This window comes from Sturnus vulgaris, chromosome 20 (genome assembly GCF_052056855.1).
Source record: "Sturnus vulgaris isolate bStuVul1 chromosome 20, bStuVul1.hap1, whole genome shotgun sequence".
NCBI classification, from domain to species: Eukaryota; Metazoa; Chordata; class Aves; order Passeriformes; family Sturnidae; genus Sturnus; species Sturnus vulgaris.
Window position 1 is genome coordinate 8,130,321 of NC_142262.1, and position 15,457 is coordinate 8,145,777.

The window sequence follows — 15,457 nt, forward strand, 5'->3', positions numbered from 1 at the left end:
GGAAGAGGAGGGAAGAGCAGCATTGTGGGTAAATATGTGCTTCTGGTGGTGATTACCCTCCAAGTAATTAGTTTTTAAATCAGGCAGACGTTTCGGGAACTACTCGCTATGAGCTGCTTTAATTATTTATACTCCCTTTTATTCTTATTATTTATAGTCCTCCTCTTTGGATGGAGATGCTCTTTGGAACCTGACCCATCTCCAGCCCTCCCTGGCCCCACAGTTGCCTCCTGCAGGGCTGCCAGGCACCCCCAGAGCCCGGCTGTGCTGGGGCTCCCCTCTCCCTCCCAGAGCCAGGCCAGGCGAGCCCATCCTGGCTGTGGAAAGCCCTGTTCAGATCGGTAATTAAACTCTCACTCATCTTCATTTCCCTCATTTGTTAAAGTGAGGCCACTCAATAAGCCATTAGTGCAAGGTCCTTTCTGTCAGCCAAGGCATCCTCAGGCACATTTCCCTTGGAGGCAGCTGGGGAGGGTGTGGGCAGGGGGAGCAGCTCCTGCCTGCCCCCTGCTCTGCCCAAACCCTCCCCATCCAGCCCCTCCCAGGTCACTCCTGCCCTTTGGCCAAGGCTCTGGGGAGCGAGGGGGAATTTTGCAATGGCCAACCCTTCCCCCAGCTGGGATTTTTCCCACAGCACCACACAAGCCCTTGTTTCCATCAGAGCATCTGGTGTTGTTGCTCTCCCATTGCCAACCCCACCTCTCTGGAGCTCCCTAACATCTGGAAGCCATTCCCTGCACTATTCCCATGAAGGGACCTCCGACCCCTTGAGCTCCTCCTCTGGCCTAAACAAAAGCTGTCCTTACTGCTGAGCTGGGGAATTTTGCCTGCTTTCCCCTCTCCCCATCCATTTCTCAATGTGTCACCAGGACAGCATCTGCCTGGGAAGCCCCGGAGCATCCTCTGTCCCCTCTCCCTCACATGCTCAGACACCAGCAATGAGGAAAACTCAAAAAAAAAACCCCGAATTCCAGGACAAGAAAAACAACAATATAGGGAGAAACTGCTGTAGATTCCTCCAGGAGCAAGGCCCATGTGTTTGCAGTTACTACAACTACACGTTGATTTTCCCTGCTCCCTCCCTAGGAGCTTTTGCCCCGGGTCTTGCTTTGGTTACAAGAGTGAGAACACCTTGACTTTGCTGCTTCTCACCCTGGAATCATTTGTGAGCTGTGGGGGTGAGGGGGATTTAGGCTAAAGCAACCACAGAACTGCTGTTCAGCTCAAAAAATGGAGGGGTATGGATAGGGATGGGTTTGGCACTGGGGCAAAGAGGGGCTCATCACTGCACACCTCACTGGATGCCACGTGAGATAATTCACTGCAGCAAAAGGCAGGAGCCAGCAGAAAAGCAGAGTTAAAATGTACATAATCCTGTGCTCCAGAGCCCCACAGGAACCTGACCTGAGTGCTATCCTGCTGGGTTTGTTTTTACCCAGTCCCACAGCCACAGAATCCCAGAGGGGCTGAGGCTGGAGAGAAGCTCTGGAAGTGCCTTGCTCCAGCCCCAGCTTAAGCAGGGTCACTTAGGGCTGGTCAGCCAGGAGCGTGCCCAGGTGGCTTCTGAGTCCAACTGCTTGGGGGGAAAAATACAATAAACACATCAGAGATTAAACCAGCAGAGAGGACAGTGTCAGATCTGCAACACCAGGGAAAAACATGGTTTTCAGGATGGCCAATCTTCGAAGGGCATCCCAGAGCCAACCCTGCAGCCATGAAGGGTTTTGAAAACCATCTGCCTGTGCAGCCAAAGCCACATTTGTGTGAAGGACAAGCTCCTGCCTGCCCTAGAACTGGGGGCAACCCACTTCTCCATAAGAACACCAGGAAGCACAGTGGGAACAGCTTCAGCATGGAAGCAGAGGGATGGGATCCACCTGCCTCCCTCAGGGTCAGGCTGGCTCCATGCCAAAGGTGCTCAGCAGAACCAGCTCCAGCATTTTGCAGGGTACCTGGGGCAGGTATCCGAGGTGGGATGAGTCCAGGGGGTCAGGAATTACCTTTCACCCTAAACAGGGCAGTTCTGGGGCTGGACTCTCCCATGACCCCCAGCCCTACGGGGTCCATGCAGCCATGATTGCACCATGGCTGGGAACAGACATTTCCAAACAAGCCTCCTTCTATTTGCATTCGAAACATTTATTTTGGGAAATACATATTAAACACTATTATTTATACAAAAATGGACTAAATTTTCATAATGCTTATAACCCCCAAAAGGCCATTTTAATAGATCTGGATGAAGGGTTTTTTTATTGTATTATTTTCTTTTTTTTCCTTCCAAAAAAAAGTCAGATTACAAAGGAGAAAGCAGCGTGTCTTGCTTGAGATACCAACTAGAGGAAAAAAAAGTTTAAGATGGCATTTGCAGAAGTGCCTCACACTAGAGATTTTTCTCCCCTTTCAGTCTTTTTTTAACACTTGAAATATATATTTTTTTTCAGTTAATACATTTTTTGTTGATGTTTTTGCTAAAATATAGCAAGTCAGCAAGTAGAGAGTTGCTGATCCCCAACAGCTCCGTGGGGCTGCTGTGGAGGGGGAATATGAGTGAAGGGGAGAAGGGATTCTCACAATGCATCCCCCTGCCCACACCCCTTTGGCTGCTGGGGGGGGACGTGTGGGGAGCCCCTGAAAACCTGGGCATCCCCAGCAAGGGGAGAGCAACCTCCTCCCTCCTCCTGGCCACCTGTGCTGAGCCAGGCTCTGTCCCCCGTGGGCTCTGCAGGTGCCTTCCAGTGCTAGAAGGATGGGACACGCTGCCACTTCAGTGTGTGCCCCCAAAAGTGGGTGATTTGCAGGAAGTTTTTTTCCCTTAGAGAGGACTGGGAGACTGGTGGACACCAGAAAGGCAAAAGGAACTGGGGAGAGGGGCAGGACTGCAGAGCTCTGCTCCAGGACCCCCTGCTCCTGTGTCACAGTGCTACCTAATGCTTGCAGGGTCTGTTTTACTGGGGACACACAGAAAGAGGAGGGTCTGGGGGAAGAGCAGGGGGAGCAGCACCCACGCACCCTCCCCAGCCCCCCCAGAGCTGCGGGGCTTGGTCAGCACATGCACAGAACCCCTGCACAAGGACCAGCAAAACAGGAGCATCTCCCCTGGACACACAGCACACAGGGGACCAGGAAATGAAAAGGAATTAACAGACACCCAGGAGCCTCCTCTGATGTAGGGAAAAGCCCAAGAATCACAAGGGTCAGACAGGACACCCCTCTGCCTCCCACCACTGCTTTGCAGAGACAAAGTTCCACGCTCAGCCCCCTCAGGGCAAACACACTGCGAGCCTTCAGCAGACAAAGACCCACCCAACTGAATGACAAATAAATACACAAGTGTCCCCAGGACATCAGCCACAGCTCGGGCCCAAGGGAGAGGGAACCAGAGTCTCTACAGAGGTTCACAGCCTTCTGCAGGCTGCAAACAGACAAGGCAGACCCTCCCTCCCCTCTCCCTCGCTATTGCAAGGTCACAGTCTGAAAAGGCACTTCTCCCAAAGCAGGTCGCTCTGCCTGGCCGGGGGTCGGTGACAGGCGAGGTGACACCTAAACACTCCCAGTTTATTGCATGTAGACAGGGTACAGGGGCTGGGTTGGGGGCTGGTGGGTCCCAGAGGGCTGCAGAGGGCTCGGAGGAGGCAGCAGGACACAAGGATGGCACTGTCTTGCTCTCTTCATCCCACCGTACCTTGCTGCAGGAACCCTCGCCTTCAATGGACGGAGAAGAGCCCCTGCATGGAGGGGCTGGAAGGGCTCCAGGGCACCCCGACCCCGCTGGCCCCACAGATCTGCTGCCCTGGGTTCGGCTGTGGGGCCAGAGCTGGGGGCAAGCGAGAGCCCAAGCTCCACAGAGGGACAGTCCTCAGCCCAGGGACGCTGCTCTGGGGGTGAGCACAAAACTCATGGCACAAAGCAGGGGGAGAGCGGCCACCCCGCTCCACGTCTGGTTATTTGGTCAGTTAACATGGCAGGGGTCGGGGACCAGGGCAAGAGGGACAGTGGCAGAGGATTTATATAAAAATAAAGGGGGAAGAGGGGAGAAATAGCGAGCGTGAGCGAGCGAGGTCCTGGCTGCAAGGGACGGTTACATCTCGTTGGCCACCAGCTCTCTGTCAGCCACGCCGTTGGACAGAGAGCTCTGGCCCTCGTTCAGCCTCTTCACCCTGTAGGCTTCAAAGTGGATGTTGCTGGTAATATCCTTGATGTTCTGCATGTGTGTCCTGCAGGGAAAGGGAGATGGAGCAGTCACACCTTGCTGGGCCAGCCCAGCCTCAGCACCCCAACCCTCTGCACCCCAAACACCCCCAGTCCCAATGTCCCCTCCTGCCTTGCTGGCTCATGGTGCCTTTAGGGCACAGGAGGGAAGGAAAGGCAGCAATGGGCAGCATTATTGGGCAGCAGGGGCAGAAGCCTGCACTGGTGACACAAGAGCTGTGGCTGCAGAACACCCACCCAGGGACATCCCGACCCTGCCAGCCCTGGGGCGAGGTTTTGTAGCCCCACACGAGTCTGCCAGCAACAGATCATGTGTGCAGAGCTTACCTTGCAGCCAAACTGGGCAGGAGCCCAATGCCCCTTTTTAGCAAGCCCAGGGGGCTCAGCCTCCCTCTCCCCCACAGCAGGGACACTTCTTTCAAGAGGGAGCAGCCATCACCCAGACCCCACAACGACACCCCAGTGGAGGGTGATGTCCTTGAACTGGGGATGACCCTGGCGCTGGTGAGGGATCCCTAAGGCCAAAAGCTGCCTGCATGCAGGCTGGAGCCACCCTGCCAGCAATCCTGGAGTGTGTCCTGACCCTCCACTGCTCCTCTCCCCCCCGAACTCAGCACTGCAGCTGAGAAAAGTCCCCAAGGCGAGGGGTCACCCCTTGCAGAGGGGCTGCAGAGTGGCAGCGGGCTGGGAGGGAAGGCAGGGATGGAGGGTGAAGGGGTGCAGCAGCAGAGCAAAGCAGCAGCTGCCTCAAGCCATGCTGGGCTGTCCCCTGTCCCTGGAGGCCAGCTGGTGACCAAGGGCTCTGGGGACAGGGCACTGACCTGATGAGGAGGTCCCGCAGGTAGGCGAACTCACAGTGTGTTGTGTTCTCCACTGGCAAGAGAGACAGAAACCCATCAGTGAGCACCCATGGCCTCCAGCCCGGGGCAAGCAGGACCTGGGGGCTTCCCCAGAGTGTGCAGGGCTCAGATGGGCACTGACACCCCGGGGTACAAGTGCAGGACTCAGGAATCCTCTTTGCTGGAGGTCCCTGCCCTAGCTCAGCCCTGGTGAGCTGTGACTGAGCATCCACAGCCCCTTCCCAGTGTCCCACCAAGGAGGGAGCTCCCAGCAGCACCCCCAGCACAATGCTGGGACCCCCAGAACCACAAACAAGACAGGGGAAAGGCCATGGTGAACTTTGCAGTGTCTCCACAGAAGTTTCATCTGTAGCTTGGCATGAGCATCCTGCAGCATCCCAGGCTGCTGGGGGCTGCCAGGGCTGTGCAAGGACATGAGCTCCTGCTGCCAAAGGGAGAAGGAGGAGTGCTTGCAATAGGGAAAAATCAAGGGGTGCTGCTCCACCACAGTCAGTCTGACAGCTGCTATTTTATCTCTAATTTTACTCAATTTAGAGGAAAACGCTTTTTTAATTTATTTTTTTTACCCAAACAATCCTGTACACAGAATAGCAGAATCCTTTATGTTGGAGAAGACCTCTAAGATCATCGAGTCCAACCATTAAACACCATGCAGGAAAAGCAAAACAAAACCAACACTGCTGTGCAAAGGCTGCCTGTGGCCATGGCTGGGTCCTGGGGGTCTCCCTGTGCTCAAGGCAGATGCCACAAATAGAATGTGAGGGTTTAATGAATCCCATTGAGCTCAGAATGTTCAGAGACACAGCACGAGAGGGCAGCAGAGCTTCAAAATACACTGATTTTCCTGGCAGCTTTGTTAAACCATCCCTCAACACAGGATTCCTATTAAAAAGACTCGTAAATGAGAGGAACTTGTGAAGTGAAGGGGTGGAAGATGAGAGGGGTGGCACTGGAGGTGAGCCAGCTGGCTGCCAGAAACCATGAACAGGGAAATGTGTAGATGTGCTGGAGCCAGGAGCTTTCATCTAGCCTTTAAACCGTGACTGTCAAATGGGGGAGAAAAAAGGCAGATGCTGATGGGAAATGGAAGAGGGAAGAGATCCCACAAGGGCACCAACCAAAGGCATGGTGGAGGGTACTGATGCCAGGGGAAGGTTCTGACAGGGGCTGGAGACACAGGGATGTCACTGGTGTGCCCTCAAATCCTGCCATCAGGCAATTACTGTGCAAGAAGCACAAGCCAGGCCACGAGACCCCCAGAAATGTCCCCTCCAGCACTCAGGAGCTCCCCAAGACACACAAAGGCCCAGGAACCCAGCACAGGAGCATTGGCCAAGGTGTTTCCAGTCCTCAAATGTCAGGAAAATTATCTTTTTTTGGAGAGGCAGGGAAGCACCACATCCACCTCAATTCCTACTGCTGTTTTTGAATTTCACTGCCTTCTGCCAGGGCAGGGAGATGGGCTCAGGTGGGGAAGCAAGGATGAGGTACCTTCAATGGTGCCCCACTTGGTCTTCCTCCCTAGGATTCTTCTTCCATTCACCTGGTACTCCTGGTCACTGCCCACCACTGCAAATGGGATCATTTCCTGTGGAAAGAGAAAAACAAGGTTGTGGTTGCTTCCTGAGAACTGGTCAGGAAACCAAACCAGTGAGCAAAGTCACAGGAGGGTTTCATGGGATGAGCTGGTTTGCTCCTGATGTTCCTGAGCAGTGCTGCCTGCCAGGGCCCACAGGCAGCCCAGGACTGGGTACCAGCATCTCTTGCACATGTGCTCAGCCTAAAACCAGCCCAAACCCAGCCTAGCCCAGTCCCTCATTGGCAGGCACCAGGTACAGCTGGAGCAAAGGTATCCCAGATCTTCCCTGGAATTGCCCCCAGCATCTGGCAACCTGTGGCCAATTTCCTGATCCAAGTCGGTGTCTTTGAACTTCAGAGTCCCCAAAAGACGTTTTTCTTCATTGAATTTGTCCAATCCACTTTATTGTGCCAAAAAATTGCTGGCTGATTCCTGTAGCATGGAATTGGCAGCTGCAGGCAGCTTACAGGTAAAATTCCATCCCAGTGCTGGGAAGGCTGCTGCCTTAGCCAGGGATGGGCAGGCACCTCTGTTCCCTGAGCCTGGGGCAGGGAAACAGGCTGAGGATCCTCTGCTGAGGGCACCTGGCAGGGGTGGAGATGGGGAAGGAGTATGGACAGGACACCTCCCCCACGAGCCTTTCTCACCCTGCTCTGAGCTCTGGCAGGATCCCTGCTGTGAGCAGACCCCATGGACAGGGCACAGCAGCTTGGGGAAGAAAGCAGAGACCTTTTGGAAGGGAAGCCCCAGGAAATCCCCAGCCCCTGGAGCTGCACTGACCCGGAATTTCTCGTTCACAAGCCGATCTTCAGAGTCCTCATCAAACTCCTTCTGGGGGTACACATCGATCCCATTGGCAAGGAGATCAGCCATTATCTAGGAGGGAAGAGCAGAGGGACAGGTGAGGGACAGGCAGGCACAGGAGCTGCACTCCCAGCACGGCAGCTGCTCCCAAAAGGCTCCGAGTGATGCCCACCAGTCACAGCAACGTCCAGCAGCATCACCCTCCCTCTCCATCCTAAACGCTGGGGGACAGAGACCTGTGCTCTGTCCCCCACACACCCACCAAGAGCTTGCCCTGCAAGAACCTGGTGCCAAGACACAGCTCAGGCAGAGAGTGAGATGAGGTTACATGAGCTGGATGCTGTTTAGGGATTGGAAAAGACAACGAGACAACCCAAGCAGCCCAAGCAAAGGGGAACAGAGCTGCTAGGCTTGTAACACAAAGGTAAAAAGCTGCTCTCTGGTGTTTGTTTACACTCCTTGGAAAAGGAACTTGATCTGAGGGGACAAGGACACAGCTTGGAAGGGCAGACTCTAAGGACTTTGCCTCTGTGCAAGGCCAAGAGATGCTGAAATCTGATTCCTGGGTGGAGGCTCAGCTCACAGGGAGCTTGAAAGATCAACCTCCTACAGGGCTGCAAACCCCAACCCAGGCTGGCAGCAGCTCCCACCACTTCCTATGGCAATAACTGCACCTCAGTCCTTCAGTGCAGGCTGGTAAAGGAGGGGATCCAGCCCAGGGGATGCCCCCAGCCAGCCTCCCACTCCCCACACACTGAGTTTAGGGGAACAGCCCAACAGAGCCAACTCCAGGGAGCAAAATTCACTCACTCAGCGCAGCACAGGCACCAACCTGCAGCCAGGCTGGTGCTTCACATCCCCAAGCAAACCCAAAACCTATCACCACTCTGAACCAGCTACAGCACAGATGCAGAGCTCTGCACACAGGCACACTGGAATGAGGGGACAAGGTCCCAGCCTGTGCCCACCTGACCTGATTTCCTGCCCTCTCATCTGCTGGGAGCAAACACACCATGTGGCTACGTGTTCTCCCTCCATCTGAAAGGGTTTGGGAGGTCTGGTAATAATCAGGAAGCAGTCAGACATAGGGTGAGCTCATCCTGTGCTGAGCCAGTGCAGAGCAGCAGTCAGGCACTGTCCCCATGGTCTTCCATGGTACCAGCAGCCAAGGGTGCCCAGGTGACATTTGAGGTCCCAGACTGACTTTGTAGTGCCAGAGGCAGACAGTCACCTGCAGACACAGGGATGTGTGCACTGGGAACCTCTGAATGGAGCCAGCAGCCTGCAGAAACCACCACAGGGAGCAGATGTGGCACCATGGACTCACCCCTCTGTGCCCCCTCAGCAGCTCCTTTGAGCTCTGTGCAAACAGCCTGACAAGCCAAGCCAGCCCAGCCTGGGGCACTCCTCAGCTCCATTCCCAGCCAGCCTCTAGCCAAGGAAATTGCTTGGAGAGTTTGGATTCAGCCCCCAAAAACAGACTGGGTATTTCAGTGCCTGATGCTGCCCATTAAGAAATGGGAAGGAGAGGCTCTCACACTGGTGTGGGAAGGAGCAGCTCACCCTCTCCTGCAAGGGGGCATGGAACCACCCCTGGCTGAGCTGTCATCCTGTCCATAACCAAAGGAGTGGCCCCTAAAACGACCCTTTTGGCAAGGTTCTCTTTCCCTTTACTTCTCCCAGGTCCGACTCATGGATCAAGGAGTTGGTGGTTTTTACTCCTGCAGGGAATGCTGAGGCCATCACGCCTGCAGCCACATCCACTGCCCACACAAACAGATTTACAGCCCCTTACCAAAGCCCCAAATGGGCCACCTCCACCTCTGAGAGCCAAGCCCTTGCTGTGGGTTCAGACAGCCCCTCCTCAGCTCCCAACCACGGGAATTTCATACCTTGCTTCCCTCTTAACTCTCTCCCAGCTGAGCTCAGCAAACACACACGTTTCTGACTGGTTCCTGTATCAGTGCACGATGCTGCAGAGGGAGCCTTTTCCAGCCCCTACGTGCATCAACCTCCCAAAACAACAGAAACCAGCCTGAAAATCACACCACCAATAACAAAGGAGGCAGGAGAAGCAGGCCTGGAGACGCAGAGCTCCAAACTCATCCTGCACTGACAGAGCTCCAAGAGAAACACGAGGAAGTGCTCGGAGAGCAGGCGTGCCCTGCGGCCACGCGGGATCGCTCCGAGCTGCAGCCGGAGGAACGCGCTGGGCTGGGGGCCAGGAGCTGCCTGCACAGCCCTGCCAGGACAGCCACGAGGGGCCAGGGACAGCACGGATGGGCCACCACCGATGGCAGCCCCGGCAAGAGGCGGCAGCCCCGTACCCGCTGTTTGAAGTAGTCCCTCTCCTCCAGCGTTAGCGTGTCGGCTTTGGCGATCACCGGGACGATGTTGACCACTTTGCTCAGGCGCTTCATGAACTCGATGTCCAATGGCCGCAGCCTGGAAAACAGCAGGAAAAGGGGATTTACACCCCGAGGCTGCTGCAGTGCCCTGGAAGGGAGGGGCATTTAAACAGCAGACAGAGGGAATCGCTTCCTTTCTGATAGGACAAGTAAAGACATTTTCTTAAAAGCACAGCAGGCAAAGAAGGTTTGAAAACGCTTTAAACATTTTTTGAAAACACTTTAAACATTTGCCTTTCAAAGCTGCCGCTATCGCCTGTGAACCCTCACAAAGCCCCGTGAAGTGGCAGAGGGCTTTTATCTCTGCATGGCCACAGAGGACTGCAGGAACTTGCCCACAGCTCCTGGTGTCCTTGGTGGAGCTGGGATGAGAGAGGGCGATGCTGGCTGCAGGACCAGCCCGAATCAAACCCTGCTCCAGCTCCATCCAAGCTGTCACCAACCATCCAGGGACAGCACAGCATGGGAATGGCCACAGGTGACAGTCCTGCTCACACTTCTCCTGTGCTGAGCACCAGCCCGTGCTCATGCACAAGCTGGGAGTGCCTCTCACATTCATCAGCTGGGATTAAAAAAAGCTCTGGAAATTCTCCAGGGGCTCACAGAGCACAGAAGAGATGCTGCTTGTTCCAGAGGGCAAGAATGTCAGAAAATTTCTACAACAGAAGTCTCAGCAGAGGGAAGCTGCAGAGATTGCATAACCCCAGTGATCAGTGCCTGGGGAAATCCCTCCCTGCTGACAGCACGGACACAGCTCCACTTCCACACTGCTCCACGGCCAAGGCCTGCAGATAGCAATGAAGGCACCTGGCCACGATCCTCCCCCTGCTCCTTGGACCTCCTGAAGGTGTTTTAACTGCTGGGGGTCCCAAAAGAGGAGAAAACCCTCCTTGGGACACCTCCAGTTGCTACAGGTCCCCCTGGGTGGCTCTGAAGGTGATGGGGACATGCAGCACAGTTGAGCAGGTGTTGCCTTGAAAAAGAAACCTGGAGGTCCCAGGATGCAGGATCGCCTTTGGGACAGAAGCCTGTTTGAAATGAGCCCTCACTGAAGGGCCAAGAGAGCACCCACTGCCAAGACACTCCAGCCAAACCCCACCATGGTCTCCTCGGGCCCTACAAAGGGCTCAGAGACCCCAGCAGAGCCAGGCACAGGCGTGCAGAGGAGAAGGGACTGATCCTGCCCCTCAGCAGGCACCAGGCAGTGTCCCCATCCCACAGGGACACCTCTGCCTGGCCCCAGTGCTGAGGGAGGGACATTCACCCCAGAGAGACCCACCCAGAGAACAGCAGCTCCAGGCTGGCCCAGAGCAGGCAGCACTGGTGACCCAGCTGACCCCTCCCCTGGTCACCCCTCTCGCAGGGATGGAGCTGGACTGTGCCAGGTGGATCTTGTCCCCACACACCAACAACACCCACAGCCCCGAGCACGTCATTAGCACAGGGACAAACGAGCTCCTAACACAAACACAGGGTCACAGATCACCCTGGGCCCCAGGAAAGAGAGATTTTGGCTATTAAAGGGAAAAAAAGAATAGAAAAAAACACAAGGAACCCCCCATGGACACATCTAAGCTGACTTGCTGCTGGCAAACATTGTTTGGAGCTCTGCATAATGTATTTCCCAGACCTCCAAGGAAGTAATGCAGTAATGCTCCTTTCCCAGCAGAATTCTTTCCCCTCCTCTCTCTTTGCTATTTTCCAAACAATTTTTCTCCTCTAAAAGCTTCTTCCCCACTGAGCCTGTGTTCCTGCCTCTTTCATCAGCTTTTCCTTTAAAGACCAGGATGCATACAGTGCGAATGCAGATGAATCCACAGTCAGGCAGACATTTGAGTTTCAGCTCAATCTACATGTTAAAAGCTCAGTTCTGATCCCTCAGATCCCTCACACATCTGGAGGATGCCACAGTGAGCCAGAGCCTGCCCACACTCCTGCTGTGTGCAGCAGCATCCCCAGGGCACAGTGACCACAGTGACTGTGTCCATTTGCACCCAGGCACCTCTGACACAACTTTCTGCTCCCATGGGCTCCTGCAAGTGCCTCGTGCACCTCCCTGCACCACCCTGAGACCACCAAGGGGCTCCCCAGCAGAGCAAACTGTATGATTTTAGGGTTTTCTGCAAGTTTCTAGATATTCTATTAACTCCTGCTAGGTAGGTAGCTCCCCCAAAACCTTAATTATGAAAAAGAAAGCGAACCTTTTCACTGAGAACAATGCCTGCCTGTAGCTACACATCACATTCATGTGAAGACACCGAAGGAAAACACATGGATTAAGGTGGTGGCAAGTGCTATTTGCTCCAAGAACATCACAGAAGAGAAGGCTCAAGGAAATACCTAATCTATTTTCTTCCCCAAATGGTCCCTGATATTATTAACTTATACACATTTTGGGCTTTGCTGGGAGGGGTGGAGGAGCTCGAAGGGGAGTGCATGGGCTGGAGCAGGGGTGCAGCATGGGCTCCAGCCACTCCAGCTGGTGCTGGCTGTTCCCTCATCCCCTCCTGCCCTGGGCTTGGGGGAGGCTGTGCAGCTGGGCACGCCTTGCCAGGGCTGGGCACACGTTATGGTGCCCAGGACACACATTATTTCTGCCACTGTGCACAGACTGGATCTCAGCACAGGCTCGTTCCTGATGGTTCCCCTGAAACTCTGTTACAGGAATTAAAATCCACAGTGAGCTGCAAAGTTATTTCCTTTTGGTTGTGCCCCAGATCAAACTAACAGCAGGAATTTGAGCTCTGTGTTAAGCAAACACCAGTGAGGACCCAGCAGCTGCTCAGCCCCATCACCTGCTCCAGGGAGCTGGTGGGCACCTGAGAGGGGCAGCCAGAGGGGAAAGAGGGAGTGGGTGGCAGTTCCTGAGCCACCAGCCCTGGTGGAGGCAGGAGAGGTGATGATGAGGCCAGGCAGAGTTCCAGAGCCATTCCTGAGCTGAACAGAGCTTTGCAGGGGTCAGAGCAGGGATATTTATTGGGTGGCAGAGCCAGGCTTGTGCAGCTGCAGCTGGAAGCCCCTGCCAGCACCATCCTCAGCCTTCACAAGCACGATTACATGGGAGTGTTACAGGCTGTGTGTGAACTGGATGGGCTGCAAAGCCTGTCCTGAACTCCCTTGTGAACTCCCTCATGCAGCAGAAATTTCTCTGCTGATTAACCCTGGAGCTGCCTGGATGGGAGGGCCAGACTAAAACAGAGCCAAGCAATCCTCTGCTCCGGCCTCTGAACCTCTGCACCTACTTTGCTTTTTTTTTCCATCCCTCACTTTTTTTTTTTTTTTCTTTTTTTTAGGAAAAGGCAAACTCTCACCCAGTACCCTGCAGCATCCACAGGCAGTCCTGTGCCATGCTCATCCACACCACCAGCAGCAGCTCCCCAGGCAACACAAACACCCCGTGCAAGCACATCCCAGGAGGGCAGCACCAAGCACCTGGGATGGCGAGTGGAGCACATGGATGGTGCCCTGGGGGCATGCTGGGGTTCTCTGGAGCTGGGTGACAATGTCCCCAGTGCAGGTACCTACAGCTCTACCAGCCACTGCCATCCTCCCAGTGACCTCCTGGAGAAGACAGAGGCACCACAGCAAGAACCTCAATGCCCTTCCCATGCCCTGCTGCAAGGGACCATGGACCTGCTGCCTCAGCCAGGGCACAAACCTGCACCCAGCTGTGTGTGACAACCCCAGCACAAGGCTCTCACACAGGATCCTCTGCTACAGCACCGTGACAGCAGCTCCACCCTGCAGGAGAGGTGGCCACATCATCCTTTGTCTCTATGGACACCACAGGGGAAAACCTGACCACAATGATGTAAAACGTAATTTGGACTTCACAAGAGAGCAGAGAGGAACCCCAAAGCCTGCTCGAGCTCTCAGAGAAGCAAAATTTCCCATCAACCTCCCCCTGCCAGTGGAGTTTGCCCCTCAGGTGGCAGGAGGGGATGGGTGAGCTGGTGACAGTGGGGACAGCCCCAGCTGGACTATCAGTGCAGGGAAACAGGATCAGCACAGGGCTCAGCAACAACAGCCCCCAACTGCTGGGCTCGCTCGGATATTGGAAACACATGTTCAGTGGAGAGAAGGAAAAAAAGCAGCTGAAAATCCACACAATTGCTGTTGGCCAGCGGGTGAGAGAAACCAGAGCACGGCTGGAGAGGCTCCGCTGGGGGACACAGCAATGGGGCTGCACATCCCTGCCTGCACATCCCTGCCTGCACATCCCTCCCTGCACATCCCTGCCTGCACACCCCTGCCTGCACATCCCTGCCTGCCCATCCCTGCCTGCACATCCCTCCCTGCACATCCCTCCCTACCCTGCCTGCACATCCCTGCCTGCACATCCCTGCCTGCACATCCCTGCCTGCACACCCCTGCCTGCACATCCCTGCCTGCCCATCCCTGCCTGCACATCCCTCCCTGCACATCCCTCCCTACCCTGCCTGCACATCCCTGCCTGCACATCCCTGCCTGCACATCCCTGCCTGCACATCCCTCCCTGCACATCCCTGTCTGCACATCCCTGTCTGCACATCCCTCCCTGCACATCCCTGCCTGCACATCCTTGCCTGCACATCCCTCCCTGCACATCCCTGCCTGCACATCCCTGCCTGCACATCCCTGCTGCACATCCCTCCCTGCACATCCCTCCCTGCACATCCCTGCTGCACATCCCTCCCTGCACATCCCTGCCTGCCCATCCCTGCCTGCACATCCCTCCCTGCACATCCCTCCCTGCACATCCCTTCCTGCACATCCCTGCCTGCACATCCCTGCTGCACATCCCTCCCTGCACATCCCTTCCTGCACATCCCTGCCTGCACATCCCTCCCTGCACATCCCTGCCTGCACATCCCTGCCTACCCTGCCTGCCCTGCCAGGCACCCAACAGGGCTCCACATCCCTGCCTACCCTGCCAGGCACCCAACTCACTCAACTCTCCAATCATCAGATGTGTTTTGTAAGAGTTAAACAGCCAGAGGGCTGAGGAAAAGCTGGAGCATAGCTAATGCTGCAGGTCAGACCTGCCGAGGCAGGGGCTGCAGATCTGGGCTGAGATTAGTGGAGCCAACTTGTTAGACCGGCCTAAAAATGTCATTTCCCTTTGAAACCTACTCTGCTTTATTGTTTTCAACCATAAATGTTTCATCAGCCCCTCTGCTCCCGATCAGTTACACAAGAGGGGCATAACTGGCCCATGCAGTCATTTTATTCCAGTGAAGGATGCATTTTTGGTCTACCCACTGACAGAAGCAAAACAAAGCCTTTTCTATTGGAATAAATCTCCACATGGGGAAGTGGAAAAGGCTGACATGAATGCAGTGCTAGAGGCTTAAGTTTACTTTTGAAAACAGACCCAAAAACATCCCCAATGCAGACAGAGCCAGAAGTGGAAGAAATTGACACAAATCAAAAGGAAACTCAGATCTCATTTTGTGTTGTGATATTTTAAGTCACAGTTTTCAAGACATTTTAAAGTGCCCCAAGTTTTCAGGGTGGGCTGTGTGCCTAAGAGGGGGGAAAAAATAAAAAACAGAAGAGGGAAAAAAAAAATAGAGCAAGATCTGGGCCTTTTGATGTTGTCACTTGAGAAGTGC

The 15,457-nt window shown here is 54.8% G+C and overlaps 1 protein-coding gene across 8 annotated transcripts in view; it reads right to left on the reverse strand.

Annotated features, from left to right (window-relative positions):
- Positions 1–2,118: 2,118 nt before the first annotated feature.
- SEPTIN9 (septin 9) overlaps positions 2,119–15,457 on the reverse strand; it is a 134,062-nt gene continuing 120,723 nt past the window's right edge. For all 8 annotated transcript variants that reach the window (XM_014885037.2, XM_014885039.2, XM_014885036.2 and 5 more), the window contains 5 exons: positions 9,783–9,900; positions 7,432–7,527; positions 6,564–6,660; positions 5,034–5,085; positions 2,119–4,217 (listed from right to left, as the gene is read on the reverse strand). In XM_014885037.2, the coding sequence (XP_014740523.1) occupies positions 4,082–4,217; positions 5,034–5,085; positions 6,564–6,660; positions 7,432–7,527; positions 9,783–9,900 (499 nt within the window). In that variant the 3' untranslated portion in view covers positions 2,119–4,081. The remainder of the gene's footprint in view (positions 4,218–5,033; positions 5,086–6,563; positions 6,661–7,431; positions 7,528–9,782; positions 9,901–15,457) is intronic.